Source organism: Raphanus sativus, chromosome 5, assembly GCF_000801105.2.
Source record: "Raphanus sativus cultivar WK10039 chromosome 5, ASM80110v3, whole genome shotgun sequence".
NCBI lineage: Eukaryota > Viridiplantae > Streptophyta > Magnoliopsida > Brassicales > Brassicaceae > Raphanus > Raphanus sativus.
The window spans coordinates 38552206-38575914 of NC_079515.1; the positions used below are offsets into that span (position 1 = coordinate 38552206).

The following is a 23709-nucleotide window of genomic DNA, read 5'->3' on the forward strand; positions in this document are numbered from 1 at the left end:
TTTGTGATTTGAATTTTTTTTACGAATATTACATATTAATATACATCGGTTATAGAGTTATATATCCGAATTTTTTAATCAAATTAAAACAAATTACTGATATTTATTTTCTTTGATTGGAAAAGGTGAACTTTGTCACCTAAGTTTAAGAGCATCACTAACATTTATTAAAGCAATATCTCAACAAAAAAAAAATTAATAAAAACTGATGAAAGAGAAAAAAGATAAGTTTTCATTTAGTAACTTTTAAGTTAACCTAGAAAACCTCAACTACATACAATATAACCTCTTTAAATTAATAATCGATAGATTAATATTTCTATAAATTAATATAATTTTGTAGTCTCAAAATGAGTTTTTGGTTCAATTAGTATCTCTATAAATTAATAAAAAAAATATAGTTTTGGTGTAGTCCCAACATTATTAATTTATAGATGTTTCACTATATTTGTCATTTGATTATTGGTTATATTATTTTTTTAAAGTAATAATACATAATTATAATATTAATTTATTTATTTTTCTTTAGAAACTGTAACAGTTTCTTAACGTTAATCATGTTTTTTTTGGTGCACCGCGTTACCACGCTTTAAAGTAGACTTTTTGTTTGTTTGGTCAACTGACTCAGTCTTCTCTGTTATTTACTACTTGTTCTTATAGTGTCTTATAGTCTTCTCCAAAACCACACCCAACCCACGTGATTTGCTCAGTCTTTCTTCTTGCTATCAAGAAGATACTCAGCTCAACGACCTTCTGAGTTTATAAGGTGAGTCTTCTAGTTTCAGGCTTTTTGTTACTTGTGATTCATTATTTCTGGAAGTTTCATCATTTCGAAGTCGAGTCATAATGGTTTGATCGCTAGATTCGAATGTGTGGTTTAGCTGTTAAGATTTCTTGAATTTTGATTCTACTATAAATTGTATGTATGTTTTTTCTTTAATTTTTGGGTTGGTTTACTATTCAGGTTATATGATGCTGGTTGCTAAGCTAGCTTGTGTCATTTTCATCCGGAGCGGTTTCTGGGTGTTACTGCTCCCTAGCTTGACCCGTGCAATGAAGTCCGACATAACTTGCCTGAGAAGCTTAAAGTCCCAGCTTAAGGACCCCCATGCACATCTGTCTAACTGGGTATTTGGAAACTACAGTGACGGTTATATCTGCAGCTTCTTTGGCGTATATTGCTGGCGTAGTGACCTTAATAAGGTGCTAAGCATCAATCTTGGCGGGTCTGGTCTGGAGGGAGAGTTTCCTAGTGGTGTTAAGTTATGTTCGTTCATGGAGAGTCTAAACCTTACTGGAAACAACCTCACTGGCACTCTTCCATCAGACACATTCTCATCTCTTCCATATCTTGTTACTCTAGACCTCTCCAACAACAACTTGGCTGGTAACATCCCTGCTAGTTTGCCAAACGTGTCCTTCTTAAACACGCTTTTGCTTGATCATAACCGGTTCACGGGTAGCATCCCGTCCGAGTTAGCCTCAAGTCCACGACTCCTACAGTTCTCAGTGGCCGACAATGATCTTATAGGCCCCATTCCAGAATTCACCACTAAGAACATATCTCTCTCGAGCTTTGATGACAATCCGGATCTATGTGGTTTGCCGCTGGATCCCTGCCGCTCTTTCTATTCCATAGCCATTATCGCAGCCAACATTGCTGCAGCTGCATTTTTCCCTGTAGGTGCATGCTACGGCTGGTTATATGATGGCAGGAAACAGAATCAACGACCAAGAAGACGTTAAAGTAAAGTCCAGTTGTTTCTGTGAATCTTATTGTATCTTTAGCGCACATACTTATCGTGTCATGTAACAAACCCCAAAATAAATTTAACTTTGCAGTCTTTGAACAAAAGAAAGCAGCTAACAAGTGGGAAGCTTTCTTATATTATTTTTTTAACAAACTTTCCCACGTGGAGGCCTAACTTAACTCACGGTTTACGCGTCATCGCTTACTAATATAACCAACTTGGTTCATTTTCTTCTTTGGTGGTGTTGAGCTTTAACCCTCAGTTTCTAATGTAGTGATGCTTACATCTTCAAAGCTTTTCATCACAGCTAAGCCATTGAGAGGATACTTACATCTTCAAAGCTTAACATATTTTGTGCGTTGATGTTTTCAGACCAAAACAAATCTACCACCAACCAATCTCAACAAAGTGTTAAAAACATGGAAAAAAGGCTGTCTACTTCAATACTGCTAAAGATGAAGCACAGTACTATATATGACTTACATATCGTTTACACTATCAGTTCTGCAACTTTTGATTGCTTTATTGTTTGGTTTGAAGATGATCATCTTTGTTTGTCATTTAGAAGGACAACCTCTTTCTTTGGATGTTATCAAAAAAGATCTGCCCTCGAGCTCTATTAGTCTTTTAATTGGAATCTAAATGGACAATTATAACACGAGGTATACCTCTCAAAAATAGTCCACAATGTTCGTTTAATGTGCTTGTGGTTGTTTTTGATGTTTAATCTCTAGTGCAACAATCAAACTCCAGGAGCATGCGTATTTGGACAGCCGTGGTTCAAGCTACATCCATGTGGGACTGAGGAATGGATTAAACTGCTTTCCAAAAGCAGAAGCAGCTCTGCTATTGTTATTGTTAGTGTTAAGATAAGTATATATTAACATTTTTTTTTATTATTATTCATGATTTTAAATTTTCGAGTGATTACCTATGAATCTATGATGATGATTTTAATTTAAAACTCGTAACGACATTTTCTAAATTCACCAGAAAGTCATTTTGAAACTTACCAAAATTTAATTCATCCAAATTACCCTATTTAATTTGACTGAATACATCTTTTTTTTGAAACAGATTGAACACATTTAAAACTCTCTTTTAAATGGTCTGAAAAAACTCTCTTTTAAGACAATCCATCTCAGTTACTTCCAACTAATCTCCGACCAAAAGCAAAAGCATCCGCAGAACTAGATTCCTCGATGGAAGCGTAAAGCTAAACTCTTTTTCTCTCTCTCTCCGTACTCAATCTGCCTTTCTTAGATATTCACTCTGTTTTTCCTCTGTTTTCTTCTTTATCCGAGCAGATCTGAGCCGAAAACTAACTACACGACCGCCGTTGAGACAATGACGTCACCGGCAACTTCCTCCGACACCACAACAAGCGTCCACGTAAGCGCTCTCGACGGACTCGTCAACGTGAACTCTCTCTTCACCATCGCCGTCTTCGTAGGTCTCTCCATAGCCACTCCAGGACAGCACAGCCTCGAGCTCCGATCCAGCTGCGACGCGAGCGCTGACGTGGCAAAGAAGCTGCTGGTCTTCGAAGTCGTCTCCTTCAGCTTCTTCCTCTTCTCCTCTCTCGTAGCTCAGGGTCTCAAGCTCGCCCTGAACCTCCTCAACAGCAAAGACGTCGACGAGATTTTCAGAGCTCATATCAACATCAAGGTTCTGAGATGGGGAATGATGGCGTCTATTTGTCAAAAAAAAAAAAAAGAATGATGGCGTCTGCTGTCGGATCTGTGATGGGTTGTCTGTTCCTGATGCTGTCTATGGTTAACGTGATTCAGATCCGTCTAGGGTTGCTCTCTTGCGGCAGTGAGTCTTCGGCTCAGGCGGTTGCAACGCTGGTGTCGTTGGTTTCCTCTGCTCTCTTGGTTTATATCTCTACTGCTATTTATGCTTTCTGGCAGTGAAACTTATCCAAATCATCAGCATTGGATTATACAGACAAAATGATTTTGTAATGGTGAGCCCCACTATTCAAGTTCTAAATTCACTGGCTTTATTTTGATTGGCCAATGTAGTCTTTAATTCTTTTTGTTTTTTTGGTTAAAACAGCTTCTCTATATTTCTTTGTTTCATGAACACAAATGAAGCTGTGTGTTTTGTTGTTTTATTCAATTGAGGGAAAGCATTGGACTCTATTTATCTTACACTTTGGATATCATTATTGATATTAATGGAGAAATGATTGGAATGTTCATCATCTCCTTTAGGGCCATATCAAGCTGCTGGGATCTTTCTTGGCCTGAAAATATATATAGTTTGTACAAGATTGTAAAAGCTCAGTTCAGGAAAACATGTGCCGTCCATACGGTTGGTCCGGTCTTGGACAAATCCTAGTGAAACATTCCCCTCGCCTTCAAATTTTAGTGAACTGATATAGATTTGAATTAAATTTTACTTATAATGTTTATGCCGTATAAATTTCAGAACAGGTTTTGGCTGTCCAAGATCTTTACCGCTTATCAAATGCAGTATGGCTTGAAAGATAGTAGGTCCTTGAGAAGTGACTAATGAGAAGAGAAACTCTAAACTATGCATTTCTAAACTCTATTTAAGTAGCAAGGGAATAGCAATTGTACCGACCTTTTATAAAAGTATAAACGAGAGAGGAAGTGATTGATCTCTGAAAGACTGAAACTGAACTACTGAAATGTTAGTGAAAGGGAAAGAAAGGGAAGTGGCGAGGAAGAAGACCACAACAAAAAAACGAAATCTGAAGAATGTGAAATGCTTGCTCCACACTCCACAGCACAATGACCTCGACTAAAACACTTAACCACAATTGTATTGAACAAAAATAATAAGGGTTCAAATTGTATGGCATGATTATATAAGGGTTCACAGCAAAGATCATCCCCAAATATTTTGTAGAGGAGAGTTCAAAACGAAGCTAACAACGTTTTGTTGAATTTTTTTCTCTTTGCAAATCCATTTGTTATTCACTTTCAAGGTTAAGCCCTAATCATTCTGAAGAAAAAACAATGATATCGGGTCACAAATCCTAACCCTAAAATGGGTTTTTCTTTTCTTTGTTTACAAGTTTGATTCTAAGGCAGCAAATCCACCACCTTTCATCATTTGCTTAAACTCCTTATAATTAACCATCCCATCTCCATCAACATCCACTTTCCCTATCATCTTTTTACAATCCTCCAGTGTTCTTCCCTGCTTGAGCCCCAAGGAAGCTAGCACAGATTTCAGCTCTTCGACCGTGATGAACCCGTCTCGGTTCTGATCAAACACATTGAAAGCCTCTCTCATGTCTTCCTCCTCGTCTCTCTCCTCCATGATCGTCTCGTACAACCCTCCAAACTCTTCGATGTCGACGTATCCATCACCGTTGAGATCAATCTTCTCGATCATCTGCACCAAGTCTTTTTCGGGCATGTAGATTCCTACGTTCTCTAATGAATCATTCAGCTCTTGCTTGGTGATTTTGCCGTCACCGTTCCTGTCAAACATTTGGAATATCCGGGAAAGCTCTGCTTGATCCATATTTAATATGGTCTATTAGTTATAGAATCTTTGAAGAGAAAATGAATGAGAACAAAAATGGGTTTATAAAGGAAGAGAAGGGAAGAAAGACTGGTTCTTAAAGAAAAAGAGTGGTTGCCATTTTAGAAAATTTATTACAACTGTGATCGTGGTCTGCACCAGTTTTCTGTTGAACTGGTCTTAAAATAGGTTTCTTATCCTTCAAGAATAAACAAAAACTATAGTCTATCTATAGATACACACGGAATGTACACTGTCTCGTAACATCATCATCATCTTCAAATAGTTTTTATTTTTGTAAATTATCATCTTCATCTTCAAATAGTTTTCCGTTAGGATAGTTACTTCAGGTTATAGAAACAGAATTTTATTCAAATACTTATCAGTTTCAAAATGTTTGTTCAATCTTTTTAAGTGTTACATAGAAACAGAATTTTGTTTGCTAAAATTTTTTCATTCTTTTTAAAAGAGCGAGATGGCGTTTTGAATAGTTAGGTCTTAATCACTTGTTAACAGTTTTGATAGTGAAAGACCGTAGTTAGCAAAATAAAGGTTTATATCATGCTGTATTGTATTATCAATGATTTGAAATCCGTGTATGACCCGTGGATTGATATAGTGAATTGGTTATGATTCAAAAAGGATTTAATTTCAGTTTCATTGTTTGGAGTAGACCTGTTTTAGTGAAACAAAGTTTGAGCTTTTCTGTTCTTTTTTTTTTTTGTTACTTCTTCGACTTGAATATATATTTTAGATATGATTTGCATAAATTTGGTCACAGATGTCATAACATTAATAAATTTCGACGTATTTGATTCATTCACATAATTCAATAGTAATCGGCTGGTTACGGCCCATTTTAAGATTATGTGGAATAATAAAAGTCAATTGACTGTTTGGACCAACCGGTTCAATAGTAAAACCACAATTTTTGTTTGCACAACCGGACCAACTCAATTTTTGTCTTCTTTGGTTTAAACAAATTTTTTTCTTTCTTTTTTTATCAATTCGATTAAACAATTTTTATATGCTGCCCAAAGAAACAAACACACAATTTTCTTAACACAATAAATTTATTATAAATTATGAAAACTATTACACAAATGATTTGACAGCCAATAATTTTACATGCATGCATTATTGAAGATTTTTTGCATACTAGGTGTTTTGCCCGCACCCGCGGGCTTAATAATTTTACTAATATTTATTAACATATATATTATGATTTAAATATCATGACAACTTATTTTTTTATATTCTTAATCGTTTTAGTTTTTTTTTTTTCGGTTTACGTCTTCTTAACACAAATGAATACTATAAAACAATGAGATCATGAGAGCATAATTACATAACAAAAATATTTCACACAATAGAGTAAAGTAAAATGTGAAATTTCGGTCTCTCTTAATCTACTTTGTATTTTTGAACCAGAAACATATATTAAACTTACCAAAAAACACTAAAACACACAAAATTGGAAAACCGTTTTTAAACGAACTGAGATAATGACAATATTTTGTTGGTTTACAATAAGATAATTTGCTGTCCATATAATTAATATTAAAATAGATAATTCGAGTGTATATATATATATATATCTATATATATATATATACATTTAAAATAATTTTGGTTTGCTGTTATTAAACCAAATATAAAATAAATACATATATAATATTTTAATATTACTTAACTAAATATAATATAAATATAAATTTGACATTATGGTTACATTCTTTTATTCATTTTGAGATAATAATAAATTATCAGATAAATAACTTAAGTTATTTAAAGATGATAATGAAAAATTATCAAAAAATACTAAAATTATTTATGGAGAATTTGACTAATAAGCAAAATAACTTAAAACTATGGAGAGCATGACACATAAGCAAATTTACTTCTCAAATAACAGTATAGATGAGAGTGATTTTGATTATTTTAAGAAATTTATTTTTTTAATATAGATGACTCGATCTAATTATGTGATATATATATATATATATATAAAATATAAATAAATACATATATATTATTTTAATATTACTTAATTAAATAAAATATAAATTTGATATTATCGTTAAACTTTTTTATTTATTTTTAGATAATAATAAATTAACAGATAAATCACTAAATTATTTAAAGATGATAATGATAAATTATCAACTAACTTACTAAAATTATTTATGTAGAATTTGATTAATAAGCAAAATAACCTAAACTATGGAGAGCATGAGACGTAAGCAAATTTACTTTTCAAATAATAGTATAGATGAGAGTGATTTTGATTGTTTTAAGAAATTTATTTTAAAATGTAGACTATTCGATCTAATTATGTGATATAAATATATGTTTAAAACAAATTTGGTTTAATATTATTAAACCAAATATAAAATAAATATATATATAATATTTAATTAAATATAATATAAATATAAATTTGAAATTATCGTTAATTTTTTATTTATTTTGAGATAATAATAAATGATCAGATAAATCACTAAAATTATTTAAAGATGATAATGATAAATTATCAAATAAATTACTAAATTATTTATGGAGAATTTGACTAATAAGCAAAATAACCTAAAACTATGGAAAGCATGACACTCACACATAAGCAAATTTACTTCTCAAATAGTATAGATATATAAAATAAATTTGGTTTAATATTATTAAACAAAATATAAAATAAATACATATATAATTCTTAATTAAATATAATATAAATATAAATTTGATATTATCGTTAAATTTTATATTTATTTTGAGATAATAATAAATTATCAGATAAATCACCAAAATTATTTAAAATGGTAATGATAAATTATGAAATAAATTAATAAAATTATTTATGGAGAATTTGACTAATAAGCGAAATAACTAAAACTATGGAGAGAATGACACATAAGCAAATATACTTCTCAAATAATAGTATAAATTCTTATGTCTAATAATTTTTTAAAAGTTTTCTTTGTACATTACGATATATTTAGGAATTATATTTTTAATTTAAAATATGTTTTATTTTTTTAATTTTAGCTCTTTAATTAAAATTATTTTTCAGATAACAACACAATAATACATAAATATCTTTTTATGTTAATATATATTTTATATTTTCAATAATTCTAACTATTATGAATTTTAATAAATTATCTAACGAAAACTAAAATTTATTTTTATTTTGTGTATAATTTTAATATTTTATTCATTAAAGTATAAACGATTTTAACCGCTCTTACTTTTAATGTGAGAGTTCCGTTGGGAAAAATGACTTTACAAATGTGTTGTGCCAACATGCATAATCGTTTTACAATGATTTATCAATACATGTATTGTTAATTCAAAAACTATTTTGATAAGTTATTATTTATGGTTTTAAAAAGTTTTGTACCGTATATCAAATTATTTATATTTAAAAATTAATCATCAATATATATGAATATGTTTATTACTGTGTTAATATTTTTTTGAAAACTCTCATGTATAATAGATATTTTAATTATGCGTTTTCTGTTTCTATTTTTTGTGTTTTTATTAATAAAAGATATTCTTTTGGATAACAAAAATATATATAAATAAATTATTTTTTAAATACATTAAAAATATTTTTGGATAATAACACAATATATATAGGAATTATCTTTTTATTTTAAAATACATTTTTACTATATCAGTTTTAATGAATTATATGATATTCTGATGTAATAAGTTTTATACTCTTTTCTATTTTTGGATAAAATTTTATTATATTATATTATAATTAATAATCTAATGTAGTAAATAAATTTAATTACTTATAGAAATATTTACAAAGTTTTATTATACGTTTAAGTCTGTTTTTAGTTTTCATAAGCAAAGTTACATGTATAAGGTATATACGATAACTACAATAGCAATAGCTTATCATATCTAATAAAATATATTTGATAAACTATAGTTTATTGTATAAACATTATCTGAATACGTATGTGGATAACCAAAAACCTGATCCTTTGATTTGTTCTCGTGTATAATATCTAATACATAAAATTATGTTGTTAATATGGCTCTTAAAAATTATATAATAACAGATTTTATATAATATTTATTAAGGGTAGTATTGATATTAACCACTCTAACTTTTAACGTAAGAGCTCCGTTGCGAAAAATTACTTCGCAAATAATAGTATAGATTGCCTATGTATCATTCTCTCAATCGATAATTCTAGTTTGGTTTATGTCCTTTTGGAAAAATATTGTCACTCGAATATTGTCAAAATTAATACCATTTTAGTTTTTTTTTTATGAAATCCTTTGTATAAAATTTTAATATCTAAGATTTATTGACATATATAACCATTAATGAACAAGGGCTTCCACCGGTTCTTTCTTAGGTTGAGATAACTATGACCATGCCACTTGATGAATGTTCTTTTGTTTTAATTTATCACATATCGCATTCAATAAAGGTGAGGAGGTATCTTGGATGTAATTGATCTCAAAAGAAAGACTTAAAAGAAAGCCCAAGTGGTTCATAGTCTCTCTGATCGTGATGCCTCTTCCTAATTTTCAGAAAAGATAATTCGCTTTGTTTACGTAAACCTACTCAGATTTACATAAAAACACCACAAAGTCATTACAGAAAAGCATCTCATTGTCGCATGTGTTCTGAGACTTCTAAGACACGAAACCTAACCTACTTGTAGTAGACACGAAACACCACAAAGTCATTACACAAAAGCATCTCACTGTTACATTCGGATTGCCGCATCTCTTGATCCACGTTAACCCATGCCTCTTATGTTCCCATGTGATAAGGTCCACTTACTACCCACATTCAACTAATAACTCACACCAACATAGTGGCTAAAAGGTTATAAATTCAAATTCCGCTGGAAAATGATTTCTTACCAAAGTAGAGTAAATTAAAAATGGGAGAAGATTTCTTACCTAAAAAAATGTAAATTCAAAATGGTTTGGATCTCACCCTATAGGATGTATCATGTAATGGATTTACGAATTCAAAATCTTTTAGCAAATATAAAAAATTAATAACCCACGTGGCTCTCATTAATTGGTTGACCTATCAATGGTGGTCAGAGAAACAGAGGATCACTGCTCCCATTAGAGTTCAGCCATCAATAATTTGACAAAACAAAACTCCTTCCACTCTGTTTCAAGCTGTCAGCAAAATGTCTTCTTCTTCTTCCCCATAACGAAACAAACAGATCAGCAAGACAAAAATAAAAAAGAAGAATCCTAATCGTGAGTTCTGAAACAGAACGAAATGATTCGTTTAGTTCAAGTAGCGATTCTCTGTCTCTCCATCGCCGCCGTGATCTCGATCTCCACCACCGATGACGAGTCTATATACGAGATCCTCAAGGAGAACGGATTGCCGTCAGGTATATTCCCTAAAGGCGTGACGGAGTTCAACTTCGACGTCAAAACGGGACTGTTCTCTGTTTATTTGAACCGCCCCTGCGATGCCAAGTACGAGACAGAGCTGCGCTACGAGGCGAATGTTACGGGGACGATAAGCGACGCTCACATCGGTGATTTGTCGGGGATATCGGCGCAAGACCTGTTCCTGTGGTTTCCGGTTAAAGGAATCAGAGTCGACGTGCCGAGCTCTGGCCTTATATACTTCGACGTTGGTGTTGTCCGCAAGCAATACTCGCTGTCTTTGTTCGATACTCCTAGAGATTGCGTTGCGGTTCGCGGTGAAAATGAGGTAAACTTGAGTTGTATGATTTGGTTATGTGAATGTCTCTGTAGAACGAACTAGGTATGAAGTTTATGAAAAAATGTGTTCACATGATGAAGATAATAACTCAAATGTATTTTCTATTAATTTAGACGAGGTTCGAACATTAAACTAATCGGTGATAAGTGTATTGGTTCATATCTCCTATATACGAGTTAATATATATTCCAACTTTTGAGGTTAAACTTTTGTCCCTAATAGATTCAAATTCTAAAGTCAGTTTTGGGTATTTAGTTAGGATTTGAATTCAGGGCTTTTGAGTTTTTTTTTCGGATATTAATTATTGGGTTAGGATAATACTTGATATCCAAATTACTGCATATCATAGTCAGTTCGGGTATTATTTAGCTGGATTCAAATTTTTGAACAGGGTTCCCGTTCAGTTTATGATATCAGAAAAAAATATGGAAATAGGAAAGATGGTTTTTGAAAGTGTTTTGAGTTAACCATATTCATTGATATGGTGGAAAATGAACTAATGTGTCTACAATGGCTATTGCAGGTTCAGGCTTCTATGTTGTCATTGTATCAAGTAGATGAAACTACTGGGAGAAACATTATCTAGCCGGAGAGTTTTAAGAAATGTCTTCATATACTATACCAGAAAGATAGACAGATGTTCTCATCAATTCTTGAAAATACTTTGTACTGTTTTTTTTGTCTCAAATCTTAAAGCATGATTCAAGGTCAAATGCTTCCCGTTCTGTTCTGTTTTCTGTATTGTATTTTTCAGATCGTGAGGGGGACTGAACCGAGAGAATCTGTGAGCGGAAGTTAGATGGGAAGAAAAAAAAACATTATCTGGTTTGTTTGGAAAAGATGTTGAAGGACTGGTCCATATGTGGTTGAAGTGATTGATGATAACAGTGATGTGAGGTGATGAATGTTTTTCTTTATTGTATTTATGTGCCTGTGTATTCGCAGATATTATCCTACATATAGCCAAATAAGTCTCTGGAGTTCACAGAAATATCTGGTTGCTTTGTTTTTGGTATAATGATCCCTAGAGTTTTACAGTCCAATCAAGTGTGACATAATAGGACCCTGACCCTGAAGTAGAAGTCTATCTCCAGCTTGGCTTCGGAAGTCACTGTCTGAATTCATTAGACATATCAATGAAACAGTAACACAAAACTATTCCAATCAGGAGAGATTTTACAATACTCACTGTCTCAAGCTCTATCATAGCTATCGTGCTGCGGACGTAAGTGATCAAGAGGGATAATTAGTTTAACGTGGTGGTTAAAAAGAGGATAGTGAGTTTAAGCTAATGAGACACTGAGATATTCAGCTTTTTATGTTTGTATTCTAGTCAAAGTGGTAACAAGGCCACTTTTAAACACTCATTGATTACATGGTTTTGAACACAGTCACGCAGATGAGAATGCCACCAAGCCATCATGATAGTGAGACATATAAGTTTAAAATGGTGATTAAGCCCCGTGACTTGGATGAACATATTAAAATATCGACGAGAATAGAGTATATAATCTATTTCATGGAAGATAGAAAAACTCTAAAAGTCAAACTTATGGAATAGAATAAGTGACCCTACAAATAATAAGCTAAAGTTCAACGATCTATCTAACCAAACTTATGCAATCATTCTCGTTGCTCTCCTAATACTATATGCGCAAGTTATGACTTGCGAGCCTTGTCGTTAAGAGAGTTTCAAAATTATATATATCAGTTAGATGACTGAATATCAGGTTCTTGCAAAGATATTACTTAAAACAGCTTTGGTCGAGTCAGGTTTGGTCAATGTGGGACACCCATGTGGTTGTACAATTCTGTCGGCTTTCAATCAACTTGTACCGTGTAGGTTCATCTTATATACTTCCGCATCTCTGTAGTCTAAAAACACAATTCTTATATACGTTTGAATTTGATCAGCAGAGGAACTGTTAGAAACATGACATAAGAAAAAACAATGGAATTATGAAAGATATTTTTTGAATGGTCAGATTCACTAGTAGTGGAAAATGAACTAAGGTGTATTCAATTGGCTATTGCAGGTTTAGTCTCCTATGTTGACATTGTATCAAGTAGATCAAACTCGGGAGAGATGTTGTTTAGCCGGAGTTCGATGAAAAGAATGTTGTTGTAGTACTATACAAGAAAGATAGACAAATGCTTGAAGGTTTTTATTATTTTGGTCTCAGACCCTTACGAATGATTCAAGTTTCACTAAGAGAGATCATTGCTTTAAGATGGTGATTAACAGCGTGTAATTTTGACAATCCATTCTTTATGCATGTAAATAAACTAGTTGTGTCTTACACTGCTAGTTAGATAATTTCTTGGTATGAATATGCAGATTAACATCTTATATAGTTGCATTGAAAATGTGAGTCTACAAACAATAAACCCCAAGTTTCATGATCATTCTACTCCAACTTCATTAGGTCACTCATACAAACATTCTCCTCGTAAGTTATATAATGAGCCTCACCTTTTCAAACATTTTTCAAAACTAGAAATAAATTATGAAAATGAGAAAATCACAGGTTCTTACGGTGATAATTCTTATGGTTTTGGTCGAGCCAAGCCTGGTCAAAGAGGCTACAGCACACCCATGTGGTCAAACATTTTTGTCGGCTTTGATTCAACTCATGCCATGTACACTATCAGTGGTACCGTTTAGCACATTGTCTCCGAACGAGCTATGTTGCACTGCCATCAAAACGCTTGGTCAGCCTTGTCTATGCGTTATTGCCAACGGACCATCTATCCCTGGCGTTGATCACACTCTCGCTCTCCAGTTACCTGGAAAATGTTCTGCCAATTTTCCTCCGTGTAACTAATTTTCTATGTTTACTATAAAATCACGAATTGCTTTGGTTTTTAATTAGACTTGAGAAAAATTATCAGACATATATGCAAAATTGTATTTTTATAATTTTAGTGGCATTGTTAAAGACTAATTTATAAGTGAGAGTACCTTTACCTTTGAGAAATTTTATTGAAGACTCCTCAGATGTTATAGCTACAAAAAATTAGATTTTCCAATGACAAGATGTACAAAATATATGTTAGAAGTCGAATAAAATTATTGGGCGGCTAGGAAAGTAAAAGACAGTTTACAAAAACTAGTATTAACACTTTTCACTCTAATAGTAATCACGACACATACAAAAATAGCTAAAACACTAGTTGTTTGAACGGATCTTTTGATCAAGTGACAGTGAAAATGTGTCTCTGATTCTCTTTCTATGCAAAATTAAGCTATATTGTTTTATTCACTTAATGTCATCTGCGGGTTTGTGATTCCTCTGGATTTAATCAAGTTTAAAAAAAACACTAGTTGTTTTAATTCACCGAACTTCTATTCGTAGGACAGAGAAAAATCCTGTCAAGAATACAAACTTTATTATAAAGTCAATTATTTAGATTCATACAAAATGTCCGGTGAACGAAAATATTACAGTTTTACATTAGAATTTGATAACACAAATGGTCAACATAGTGGAAACAACTGAGGACGTAAGATCGGTAAAGACCAAAGATAAGTATCTAAGAACTTAACATTACCACCATTTGAGATAATTCCCAAAATGATATTTCTCATTATCTTCAGCGGCTTTCCGATGTTCATCCTCCATCTTTGCACCACCGTCCGCGGTTGCCCAACAAAGAACCCTCGTCGCCGGTTCCCTAACCGCACGACGGCCCGTTTTCCTTTCCTCCTTTGCTGCGGCCACCACAGCCTCGAAGGAACACTTGAAGCGGCATGAACTGCGTTTCTTCTTACCATGTTTCTTCCACTTCTTGTTTTCTTTGTCGTTCTTATTTTTGTATAGGTTTCAGTTTTTGAGATATTTTCCAAGTTCTCGAACGTGGATCTATAAGTAGGAGAAGTGAGTGTGTGATGATTGATGATGTGTAAAGCTTGGAATCAAAAGAGCTTTTAATAATTGAACGTGGCAATGATTATAAGCATCATTAAGGCCTATGGTGTGTAGGAGGAGGTAAAACTTTTAGAAAATATTCCATTCTCATCTCAGAATATTATAGTATTAATCAAGTTTAAGATGGATCTTGCCCAACGTGATCAAGCAAATGTTTGATTATAACACACTAGACCTCAGAAAAAAAATAAAAATTCTTATAACAATTGAACTGCCTCATATCAATATTTATACATAATGACTTAACGAATCCTTGCTACTTATCCAAATCTTCCATTAGTTTAGGTAGAGATTGGCATTTTGTTCGATCATTGGCCACTCTATGAGAAAGCCTGCACTCTGTATAGATATTAGTTAGGGTACAATAAGATATTTATTTCCAAATTGGTATTAGTTAAATATGTTGCTTCCGTCTGCAAATTCTAGACCTCAAGACTACGTTTAGTTGGATCTTAGAGAGAATATCTTATTAAAAAGGATAAATTATCTAATAAGTTGTGATTTGTTCGGCGTGTAGCCTCGTGGTAACCATCATTACAATTTACAGGTGAACTGGCCCCATTCATTCTCTTTTCTTTGGTCTTTCAACTGCTTACTGACAAGATCGTACCTAATTACAATCGATACAACAAGCCGTTTATAATTATTGTTTTCAAAATATTTATAAACAAATAAGGTCACAATTCAAACAAATTTAAAATGAAATATACATTTGGTAAAAGGAAATTTAGATGTAGATCATCTACATTTCTTGGCACGATTAGTGTAAATTTGTTTGGAATGTAAAATTCATTGATTTCATAAAAAAGAAAGTTATTAGTTACAATGAACATTTAAAAAAAAATCCATATATTATATTTTCTGAGTAAAGAAATTTTATTTTATTCTCAGAAATTGATCTTTTTGTTTTATTTCTTGAATGTGTATGAATGAATCATATGAGTGATAATTCAGTATGCTACTTTTTTTTTAAACACTGAAATTATATTTAACAAGACGAGATATAAGGTGGAATGCGGTTGTAAGATACAAAGCCAGCAAGTAACGAGTACTTTTGGAAACTAGGCCAGCAAACAACAAGTGCTTCTGGAAACTAAGCCCTATTAAAGGGAAACAAGATAGAAACAGAGGACAAAGTAAAACTAAACACAGGGGAAATGAAACGACATAACAAAGATAAACGAGCAGCTGCAGTCCAAGTGATGAAGTTCAAACCCAATCGCAGAAATCAACCTTAATCCTCCTGGCCTTTGACAAGAGTTACCAAAATTGTGTTGATAAGGTAACCCACCTATAGTGAATAAGCGTAGAATAATCAAGCATGGCTTCCAAACCGGAAGGAAAGAACCGATTACGGTTCGAGATCAAACTTCCGAACGGCGAAGTCGACAGAGAGCGACGGTGGAGCGCCTAATGAGAAGCGAGTCAAAGGAGCGAGATCACGACCAGATCCCATTGGTAATGACAAGGAGCGGTTACGATCTTGACCGAACAAACCAATCTCACGAGAACAAGATTAGGAAGGATCGAATCCGGAAAGATCCAAAGAAACCACGGAGAACAAGGCCATGCAGATCAAGATTAGAAACAATCACCATAAAGACATCACTGTTAAAACTGAGATCAAACGGTGTGCATGCAAAGGAAAACTGAATTGAACTACAGATCGAAAGCATCACCGAATGACTCTGCGTCGAAACAACAAAATCCTCTTACAAAACAAACAACCAACCGAAAAAGACATAAGAAAAGGATACCAGCTCCGGTGCTAAAAGAGCCACCGGAGCCGATGAACAGAGATTAAGATCTGAGATCAGAAGATTTTAGAGAGAAGGGAGAGAAAATATAGAAGAGAGGTAATTCAGTATGCTACTTATAATTTAAATTTGTATTCCAATTCAATTATCTTTTTTTAGCAGATTCCAATTTATTAATCTTCTCATTTTTTCATAAATTTATTCAGTACATAATCAGCCAATACTATTTTGGGCTATGTTTACGCACTTATATTAACTATCAGGTTCCAATCTAAATGGGCACTCAATAGGCCATTTGGGCCTCGTAACTACATTTAAATATGTCCAGGTTTTAAATTAAACAATGTCATCTTCTCTTACACTTCCCGCGAATCTAAACTTCCTTGAAGAAGACCAAACCTTGTCTTCTCTCCCACTCTTGTCTCTCCGCAAGAGAAGAAACAAAAAAAAAAACAATCCTTTTCCTTCTCCCACCAATTTAACCTTCCTCTAACCTCTCTTCTCTTCTCTCAAATCGAATTAATCTTTCAAGTAATCATGTTTATATATAATCTCTTCTTCCCTTTCGATTTCTCCAATCCAAGTAAACCTCTCCACACTCTAATCTCCTTCTCAATCCTCTTCTTCATATGGATTCTCACGGAAAAACCCATCAGAAAGAGCAACAAGATGACGTCATCTCTCCGAAACCCGTTACCTTGTCGAAGTACTCGAACCGGGTCGAGTTGAAGACTCTCCTCGAACGGAGCGACGGCGGCGCAAGGCTAGCCGGGAAAAGGGTCGTGATCGGCGGGTGGGTTAAGTCTTCTAGAGCCGTTAAGAAAGACTCTCCACCTCCCCCTCCGCCTCCGCCGTCGTCAGTAACCGTCCCTCCGCCGTCGACGTCGAAGTCCAACGTTAGCTGCACGGAGATCATACAGTCAAAGATGAGTATTTTCAGAAAGCTCTTCGATGTCCTGAGCGGCGGCGGGAAGACGACTTACCCGATCTTCGATAAACCGGAGGTAACCGGTGGTCAGAAAGCCACGTCACCACCTGAGTATATTATATACTTCTTAATCAGTGATGGTTCGTCTGTCTGCAGTCTCCAGGTTTGTTTTTGCACATAAGGTGTTCGATGAAATGCCAATAAGAGCTAATTTATATTTATTTTCTCCCAGGTTGTTGTTGATTCTACAATGTCGAGTATTCCAGCAACTCAGCTTATGTCTCTAGGGACATGTATTGTAGCAGAAGGTGTGTTAAGACAACCACTAGCTGCTTCTACAAAACATGTGATCGAGCTTGAGGCGGAGAAGCTTCTTCATGTAGGAACAGTGGATCCAGAGAAGTATCCTCTCTCCAAGAAACAGCTTCCTCTGCATTTGCTTAGAGACTTCTCTCATTTCAGGCCCCGCACAACTACGGTGAATCTATGTTTCAACGTTTTTATTGAAGTGTGTATTTTTGTTTTCTTCTTAGCTGATTTTAGATTTTGTATTCTGTTTTTTTTTGGTGAAGGTTGGGTCGGTGACTCGAGTCCACAGTGCGTTAACCTTAGCGAGCCACACGTTCTTTCAATCTAATGGGTTTCAGTATGTTCAAGTACCGGTTATCACAACCACTGGATTTGGCGAGATGTTTAGAGTCACAACTCTTTCAGGTGATGAAACTGATGTTAAAGAGGAGAAGAAGCATGATGGAATTAGCATTGACACAGTCAAAGCTGCAATAAAGGAGAAGAGCAGACTCATTGATCAACTTAAGAGATCTGACAGCAACCGAGAAGCTGTGGTTGCTGCTGTGCACGACTTGAAGAAAACGACTGATCTTGCGGCTGAGCTCGAGAAGAAACAAAAACCAAAGGCAGTAACTTTGATCAAGCCTGATGTCTCGAAAGATTTCTTTGGTTGTGACACTTATCTGACTGTGTCTGGGAGGTTGCATCTTGAGAGCTATGCTTCTGCGCTTGGAAAAGTTTATACCTTTGGACCGAGATTCAGAGCTGATAAAATAGACAATGCAAGGCATTTGGCGGAGATGTGGAATGTGGAAGCTGAGATAGCTTTCTCTGAACTGGATGTAAGATAGCAATGATCCTGGTAAATGCTATTGAGTAATTGATTATTGGGCAAATGGTAACTTGTTTCTTTTGGATGTTACAGGGTGCTATGGACTGTGCTGATGAGTTCTTCAAGTTCCTCTGCAAATATCTTCTTGAAACTCGTCATGAAGATATGAAATTCATATCTAAACGAGTTGACAAGACCGTTACCACACGTCTTGGAACAACAGCTTCCAATTCTCTTTTGAGGTTCTCTTATACTGAAGCGATTACTTTTCTTCAAAAGGTAAAACATTTTCAAAATCCCAAATAGTTTTTGCTGATATATATCATAATGATCTCGTTCTCTATGAACAGGCAACCACTAGAACATTCGAAACCAAGCCTAAGTGGGGCGTTGCTTTGACAGAGGAGCATCTCAGGTATACACTTTCGCTTATTCTCAATGCAAATGAGTCTTTGTTCACTGTTCACTGCTTCATGTTGCAGTTATCTAACTGATGAGATCTGCAAGGGCGCTGTAATAATTATACATAGCTACCCGAAGGAGGTTAAACCGTTTTACACACGGTTGAATGACGACAAGAAGACTGTAGCAGCGTTTGATCTGGTCGTACCAAAGGTGAGAAGAGAAGCAAACCAAACTTTTTATCTAAAAGTAGGTAGGAAGTTCAAAGTTAAAGTCTTCAACTTTCTTTTCGCAGGTTGGTGTTGTGATCAGTGGGTGTCAAAACGAAGAACGGTTTGAGATTTTGGATGCGAGGATCAAGGAACTTGGATCCATATCAAGGGAGAAGTACGAGTGGTACTTGGATTTAAGGAGGCATGGGACAGTGAAGCATTCAGGGATAAGCCTAAGGATGGAACATATGCTTCTGTTTGCTACTGGGCTTCCTGATATCAAAGACGCCGTTCCTTTCCCAAGAAGTTGGGGCAAAGCAAACAATTAAAGAAGCCCTCAAGGTTTTATGCACAAAAACCCAGTCTCATTGTTATTCAATCTATCTATGTAACCATACTTGGTGAAAAAGGGAATTGTATCCTAAAGTGTACATAATGATTATGGTGTGTGGGGGGGGGGGGGGTTGTATATTTTGGATTGTAAATATGCAATAAGATTGTAAAACCATTGATAAATTCCTTAAGTCATCTTTGCTCTCTGCTTTGTACCAAATTGTTTTAAAGCTTTTGTGAATCCAAACAGTTTTACTAAAATTCAACACCATAAATGATTGTAAAACTAAATTTGATAAGTACTTCATTAGAGAGAAAAAAAACTTAAAAAAAACATTCAAATAATGGGTTTTGATGAAACTAGTAACAAAGTTTCTTCAAACAACAACACAAATGGGAAAAAGGAGTCAAGCATTGGTTAGATGGTTCATTGGTTTATTCTATAAATATCATTCAAAAATCAGAGGTAGCTATTTGTTCAAGTGATCTGGCAGATAACTCATCAACTATCTCTCTCTCTCTCTCTTTCACTCATTGACAACAACAAAACAAACAATTGGTAACTTTTCAAATGAAATGGAGAAAACAAAAAAAAAACATGTGGTTTTGAGTGTTTATTGCTTTGTTTATCCTAGAGCTTTTTTAATTCCTTTTTGATTGTATAAAAGTTGAAGGACAAAATAAATATCTACGTGAATCTTTTTTTTTTGTCAACTGGTCACTTTTGGACCTTTAATCTTCAAACTGAGGTAAGTGGGGGTCGAACCCCCGACGTCAGGGCCCGAAGGCAGAGCTCAGCAGCCACTTGGCTACGAACGACCCGACAAATATCTACGTGAATCTAATGGCAATAGTCCACTACAGAACGGGGCTGCAAAGGCAGTTATTTGAAGCAGACAAGATGGTAATAAAATTAAAAATATAATGGTCCATACAATCCAATAACAACTCAGAACAATGTGGGTGAGGAGATAGGTGGAAAACAAAAAAGAGTAAATGACTCTACAGACTAGAAAGTAAAACAGTATGAATCTCCATTATTGCGGATACAAAAAGTAATGTAAAAAGATAATGAAATCATACTCAGAAGATGAAGACTGTAGCCAACATAACCAAAATTCCAAAATTGACCCCGAAATTTACGCTACTCGTCATCGAACCCGCGCTCCTTGGACCAGCCGCCTGCCCAGGAGTGGTCGAGGCACCAGGAGTGGTGGAGGCACCAGGAGTGGTCGGCCCCTGAGCAGAGCCAGGAACAGACCCCGGAGCAGACCCCGGAGCTGAGCTCGGAGCGTCAGAGCCGACAAATCTCAACACCCCTCTAGAGGCCAAGTTCGCCGGATTGAAAGGATGCACCATAGGACGACCGCTGGTCACATTCCCGCCGATCTGCCACACCTGGTTCACGCTCTCGGCTCCCGGCGGAACCTTAACCGACGTGCGAATCACGATCATGTTGCCGGCCATGGATTCGGCGCGTAGGTTCCAGAACTCGAAGGCGAGTCTCCCTTCGTTGAGGACGTAGCCGCTGATGTTGTACGATCTCACGACGGGAGCCGCGCCGGCTCCGGGACTGTAGGCGAGGAAGGCCTGAGAACCGTTCATTCCGGTCATCGTCGGGTTGATAGCCCAGGCGACCCAGCCGTCGGAGCGAGACGGAGTGGCGACGAAAGCGACGGAGAGAGATGAGTTGGTTGCATTGTATGTGTAGTGGAGGTAGGAATCTAGTGAGGGAAGGTCCAGGCAATTCGCGAAGGGAGTTCTGTCGGCTAAGAGTATGTTCTGCGTTGAGCAATTCTGCGAGATCGCAGGTGAGAACAAGCAAGCAACGGCTAAGATGAGAAGAAGAGAAGAGTTTGAAGCCATGGCTAAGTTGAGTTTCTGGTGTGTGGTGGTGTTGTGTTTGATAAGACATGCAATGTTGTTTTTATAGACGGAGTTTGGTTCAGTGCACCTCATATCTACGATGGAGTAATCAGGTTAGACCGTTACGATGATGCCACCTGTTGAGTTGACTGTAAGTTGAGAAAAGTCACGTCCACGATGGTGAAAAAAAAAGTCGGAGATGGTTTAATACGGTGAGGAATTTGGGGCAGGGGCATGTGGAGAGTGCGCGTTCTTTTGGGAAGTTGACTGCAAGTGGCGTCTTTGATATTTTGTTATATTATTTTTGTCAACTTATGATTTTGTGTTTATTGTATCAGTCAGATGAGTTGAAATGTATTGTTTGTTTACATACATTAACTTTTAGCTGGAAAATCTTTTTTTTTTATATTTGTTAAATAATTCTAAAACGCGTTCATGAAATTATTACATGCATATTATCCATTGTGATAAAATTGAAATGTGTACATTTTATTCATGTTTTTCTCCAAATTTATTTTATTATAAATTAGAAAAAAAATCAAAAAGACAGAAAGCATTATATATTTCTATTTTTGAAAGATTCTCAGAAAAATATGATGAACTATTGGATTATGTAGTATGTTCTATTGATTGAATTTTTAGTTTATAGTTTTATTATTGTATGATTATGAGAATCATATATATTATTCTTTGATAATAATGTTCTTATAGTTCAGTTCCGAGTTGAAAAGAATGTATGGACGAAATGTTTGATATTTCTTATTGACAATGTCAATAATGTTGAACAATTAAATCATTCGATGTGAATTGGAAATAAGCCTAAATTCATTTATTTAGTATTTGTTTGTTTTCGCTTTTTCCTAGTTGTTGGGCAACTTTGAATATATACCAATACCCGTGTCCACCAGTTCTCTATTTTTTTATCCTTTCTAGAATCATTAGTTAATAAAAATAAAATTAGGCATAAAGACCACATATGATCAAATTGTCAGTAACAAGTGTTTGCATCATGTTCATGACATTTTCTTTAATCTATATCTGTATGTGAAAAGTCGGTTTTCTTTTCGTTTGTGCAAAAAATGGAAATGGTCCTCTTTTTTTCCGAATTGTCATGAGATGATGTAGACGATAGATGAAGAAAACATACAACAAAAGAAAGGCTGCTTACATAAGCATTATTGCATACGTGACGTTAATGTGTTTTCTAGTCCACAAGGTTTTATTGGAAAATATAGTATTGTCCTGCTACTTATAGTATCTTTTTTGGGAAATCGACCAAAAAAACACTGAACTTTGCGGGAATTGCCAAAAGAAACCTGAACATATGGGCTGGTCAAACAAAACACAAACTTTTCATTGACTTTAGAATTAATTAACAATGTTTTCGTTGACTTGCCAATTTAGCACGCCGTCAGCAAATTTAACAGAAAAAATGACATCGTTAAATGTTGGTGTTAGGTGAAACGACGTCGTTTTGAAATAAGATGAAACGACGTCGTTTTACATGATTTCAAAATAAAATCAAGTCGACCATTGGGTTGGGTTTGAACCCAGGTTGTTTGGACCAAATGACAAGGTACTTTACCACTAGGCTAGTGGCTCAATCATTAAAACTATTAACACATTTAGTTATATTTGGTACTGATTGAATATAAAAAAAATTATCTAAAACTTAAAAAGATCTTTAAAATTTCTAAAAACTGAAAAATTAATTCCAAAAAGAAATATTTCATTTTTCGGATTATAAAAAAATTGAAAAAAAATCGAAAAAAATTCCAAAAAGTTAAAATATTTCAAATCGGAAAACATATAATCAGAAACTATAAAAAATAATTTTTATTATTATTATTATTGTTTTTTTTATAGTTTCTTATTATATGTTTTCAGATTTGAAAATTTTTATCACTTTTTTTTGAATTTGTTTTCGAATTATTTTATTTTTTCAAATTTTCTTTTAATAATTTGAAAAATGAAAATTTTCTTTTTGGCATTTTTATAAAAAAAATAAAAAAATAAAAAAAATTATTTTTTATAGATTCTGATTATTTCAGATTCAAATTTCTTTATAATTTTTTTTGTTATTTTTCAATTTTTTTTATTTTTTCATTTTTTTAATCTTAAATGAAAATTTTCTTTTTTTGGAATTTGTTTTTAAAAATGTAAAATTTGGAAG

The 23709-nt window shown here is 34.2% G+C and overlaps 8 protein-coding genes across 9 annotated transcripts; 5 read left to right on the top strand and 3 right to left on the bottom strand.

Moving 5' to 3' along the window:
* Positions 1–650: 650 nt before the first annotated feature.
* LOC130512625 (probably inactive leucine-rich repeat receptor-like protein kinase At5g48380) lies at positions 651–1854 on the top strand. Its single transcript, XM_057010796.1, has 2 exons — positions 651–766; positions 965–1854. Exon 2 carries the CDS (start codon positions 970–972, stop codon positions 1744–1746), a length of 777 nt encoding a protein of 258 aa, XP_056866776.1. The 5' UTR covers positions 651–766; positions 965–969; the 3' UTR covers positions 1747–1854.
* Positions 1855–2847: 993 nt separating this feature from the next.
* On the top strand, positions 2848–3955 carry LOC108863349 (uncharacterized). The gene is made up of 2 exons (XM_057011044.1): positions 2848–2961; positions 3059–3955. Exons 1-2 carry the CDS (start codon positions 2954–2956, stop codon positions 3471–3473), a joined length of 423 nt encoding a protein of 140 aa, XP_056867024.1. The 5' UTR covers positions 2848–2953; the 3' UTR covers positions 3474–3955.
* A 469-nt stretch (positions 3956–4424) lies between these two features.
* On the bottom strand, positions 4425–5397 carry LOC108833851 (calmodulin-like protein 3). The gene has a single exon (XM_018607246.2). The coding sequence runs from the start codon at positions 5253–5255 to the stop codon at positions 4794–4796; it is 462 nt and encodes a 153-aa protein (XP_018462748.1). The 5' UTR covers positions 5256–5397; the 3' UTR covers positions 4425–4793.
* Positions 5398–10379: 4982 nt separating this feature from the next.
* Positions 10380–11977, top strand: LOC108861690 (uncharacterized). Of its 2 annotated transcripts, none has more exons than XM_018635619.2 (2): positions 10380–10974; positions 11510–11977. In XM_018635619.2, the coding sequence occupies exons 1-2, from the start codon at positions 10528–10530 to the stop codon at positions 11570–11572; spliced, it is 510 nt and encodes a 169-aa protein (XP_018491121.1). In that variant the 5' UTR covers positions 10380–10527; the 3' UTR covers positions 11573–11977. The 2 variants fall into 2 exon arrangements, with proteins under 2 accessions (XP_018491121.1, XP_018491122.1); XM_018635620.2 differs by having other exon boundaries at positions 10404–10974; positions 11741–11977.
* A 1405-nt stretch (positions 11978–13382) lies between these two features.
* On the top strand, positions 13383–13967 carry LOC108833849 (non-specific lipid-transfer protein 3-like). Its single transcript, XM_018607244.2, has one exon. It carries the CDS (start codon positions 13494–13496, stop codon positions 13809–13811), a length of 318 nt encoding a protein of 105 aa, XP_018462746.2. The 5' UTR covers positions 13383–13493; the 3' UTR covers positions 13812–13967.
* Positions 13968–14416: 449 nt separating this feature from the next.
* Positions 14417–14843, bottom strand: LOC108861054 (uncharacterized). Its single transcript, XM_018634884.2, has one exon. It carries the CDS (start codon positions 14759–14761, stop codon positions 14465–14467), a length of 297 nt encoding a protein of 98 aa, XP_018490386.1. The 5' UTR covers positions 14762–14843; the 3' UTR covers positions 14417–14464.
* Positions 14844–17038: 2195 nt separating this feature from the next.
* On the top strand, positions 17039–19795 carry LOC108859887 (asparagine--tRNA ligase, cytoplasmic 2). Its single transcript, XM_018633790.2, has 7 exons — positions 17039–17763; positions 17833–18078; positions 18173–18733; positions 18817–19002; positions 19074–19138; positions 19206–19338; positions 19421–19795. The coding sequence occupies exons 1-7, from the start codon at positions 17302–17304 to the stop codon at positions 19664–19666; spliced, it is 1899 nt and encodes a 632-aa protein (XP_018489292.1). The 5' UTR covers positions 17039–17301; the 3' UTR covers positions 19667–19795.
* Positions 19796–20578: 783 nt separating this feature from the next.
* LOC108833845 (auxin-induced in root cultures protein 12) lies at positions 20579–21588 on the bottom strand. Its single transcript, XM_018607240.2, has one exon. The coding sequence runs from the start codon at positions 21534–21536 to the stop codon at positions 20754–20756; it is 783 nt and encodes a 260-aa protein (XP_018462742.2). The 5' UTR covers positions 21537–21588; the 3' UTR covers positions 20579–20753.
* Between the last annotated feature and the right edge of the window lie 2121 nt (positions 21589–23709).

Excerpts from the sequence above, each read along its gene's own strand:
- LOC108833849 (XM_018607244.2), top strand. The coding sequence starts at position 13,494 with ATGAAAATGAGAAAATCACAGGTTCTTACGGTGATAATTCTTATGGTT.
- LOC108859887 (XM_018633790.2), top strand. The coding sequence starts at position 17,302 with ATGGATTCTCACGGAAAAACCCATCAGAAAGAGCAACAAGATGACGTC. Across the intron at positions 18,734-18,816 it reads TAGCTTTCTCTGAACTGGAT|GGTGCTATGGACTGTGCTGA; the intron begins GTAAGATAGCAA and ends TGGATGTTACAG. Across the intron at positions 19,003-19,073 it reads CGATTACTTTTCTTCAAAAG|GCAACCACTAGAACATTCGA; the intron begins GTAAAACATTTT and ends CTCTATGAACAG.
- LOC108861690 (XM_018635619.2), top strand. The coding sequence starts at position 10,528 with ATGATTCGTTTAGTTCAAGTAGCGATTCTCTGTCTCTCCATCGCCGCC. Across the intron at positions 10,975-11,509 it reads CGGTTCGCGGTGAAAATGAG|GTTCAGGCTTCTATGTTGTC; the intron begins GTAAACTTGAGT and ends TGGCTATTGCAG.
- LOC108833851 (XM_018607246.2), bottom strand. The coding sequence starts at position 5,255 with ATGGATCAAGCAGAGCTTTCCCGGATATTCCAAATGTTTGACAGGAAC.
- LOC108861054 (XM_018634884.2), bottom strand. The coding sequence starts at position 14,761 with ATGGTAAGAAGAAACGCAGTTCATGCCGCTTCAAGTGTTCCTTCGAGG.
- LOC130512625 (XM_057010796.1), top strand. The coding sequence starts at position 970 with ATGATGCTGGTTGCTAAGCTAGCTTGTGTCATTTTCATCCGGAGCGGT.
- LOC108833845 (XM_018607240.2), bottom strand. The coding sequence starts at position 21,536 with ATGGCTTCAAACTCTTCTCTTCTTCTCATCTTAGCCGTTGCTTGCTTG.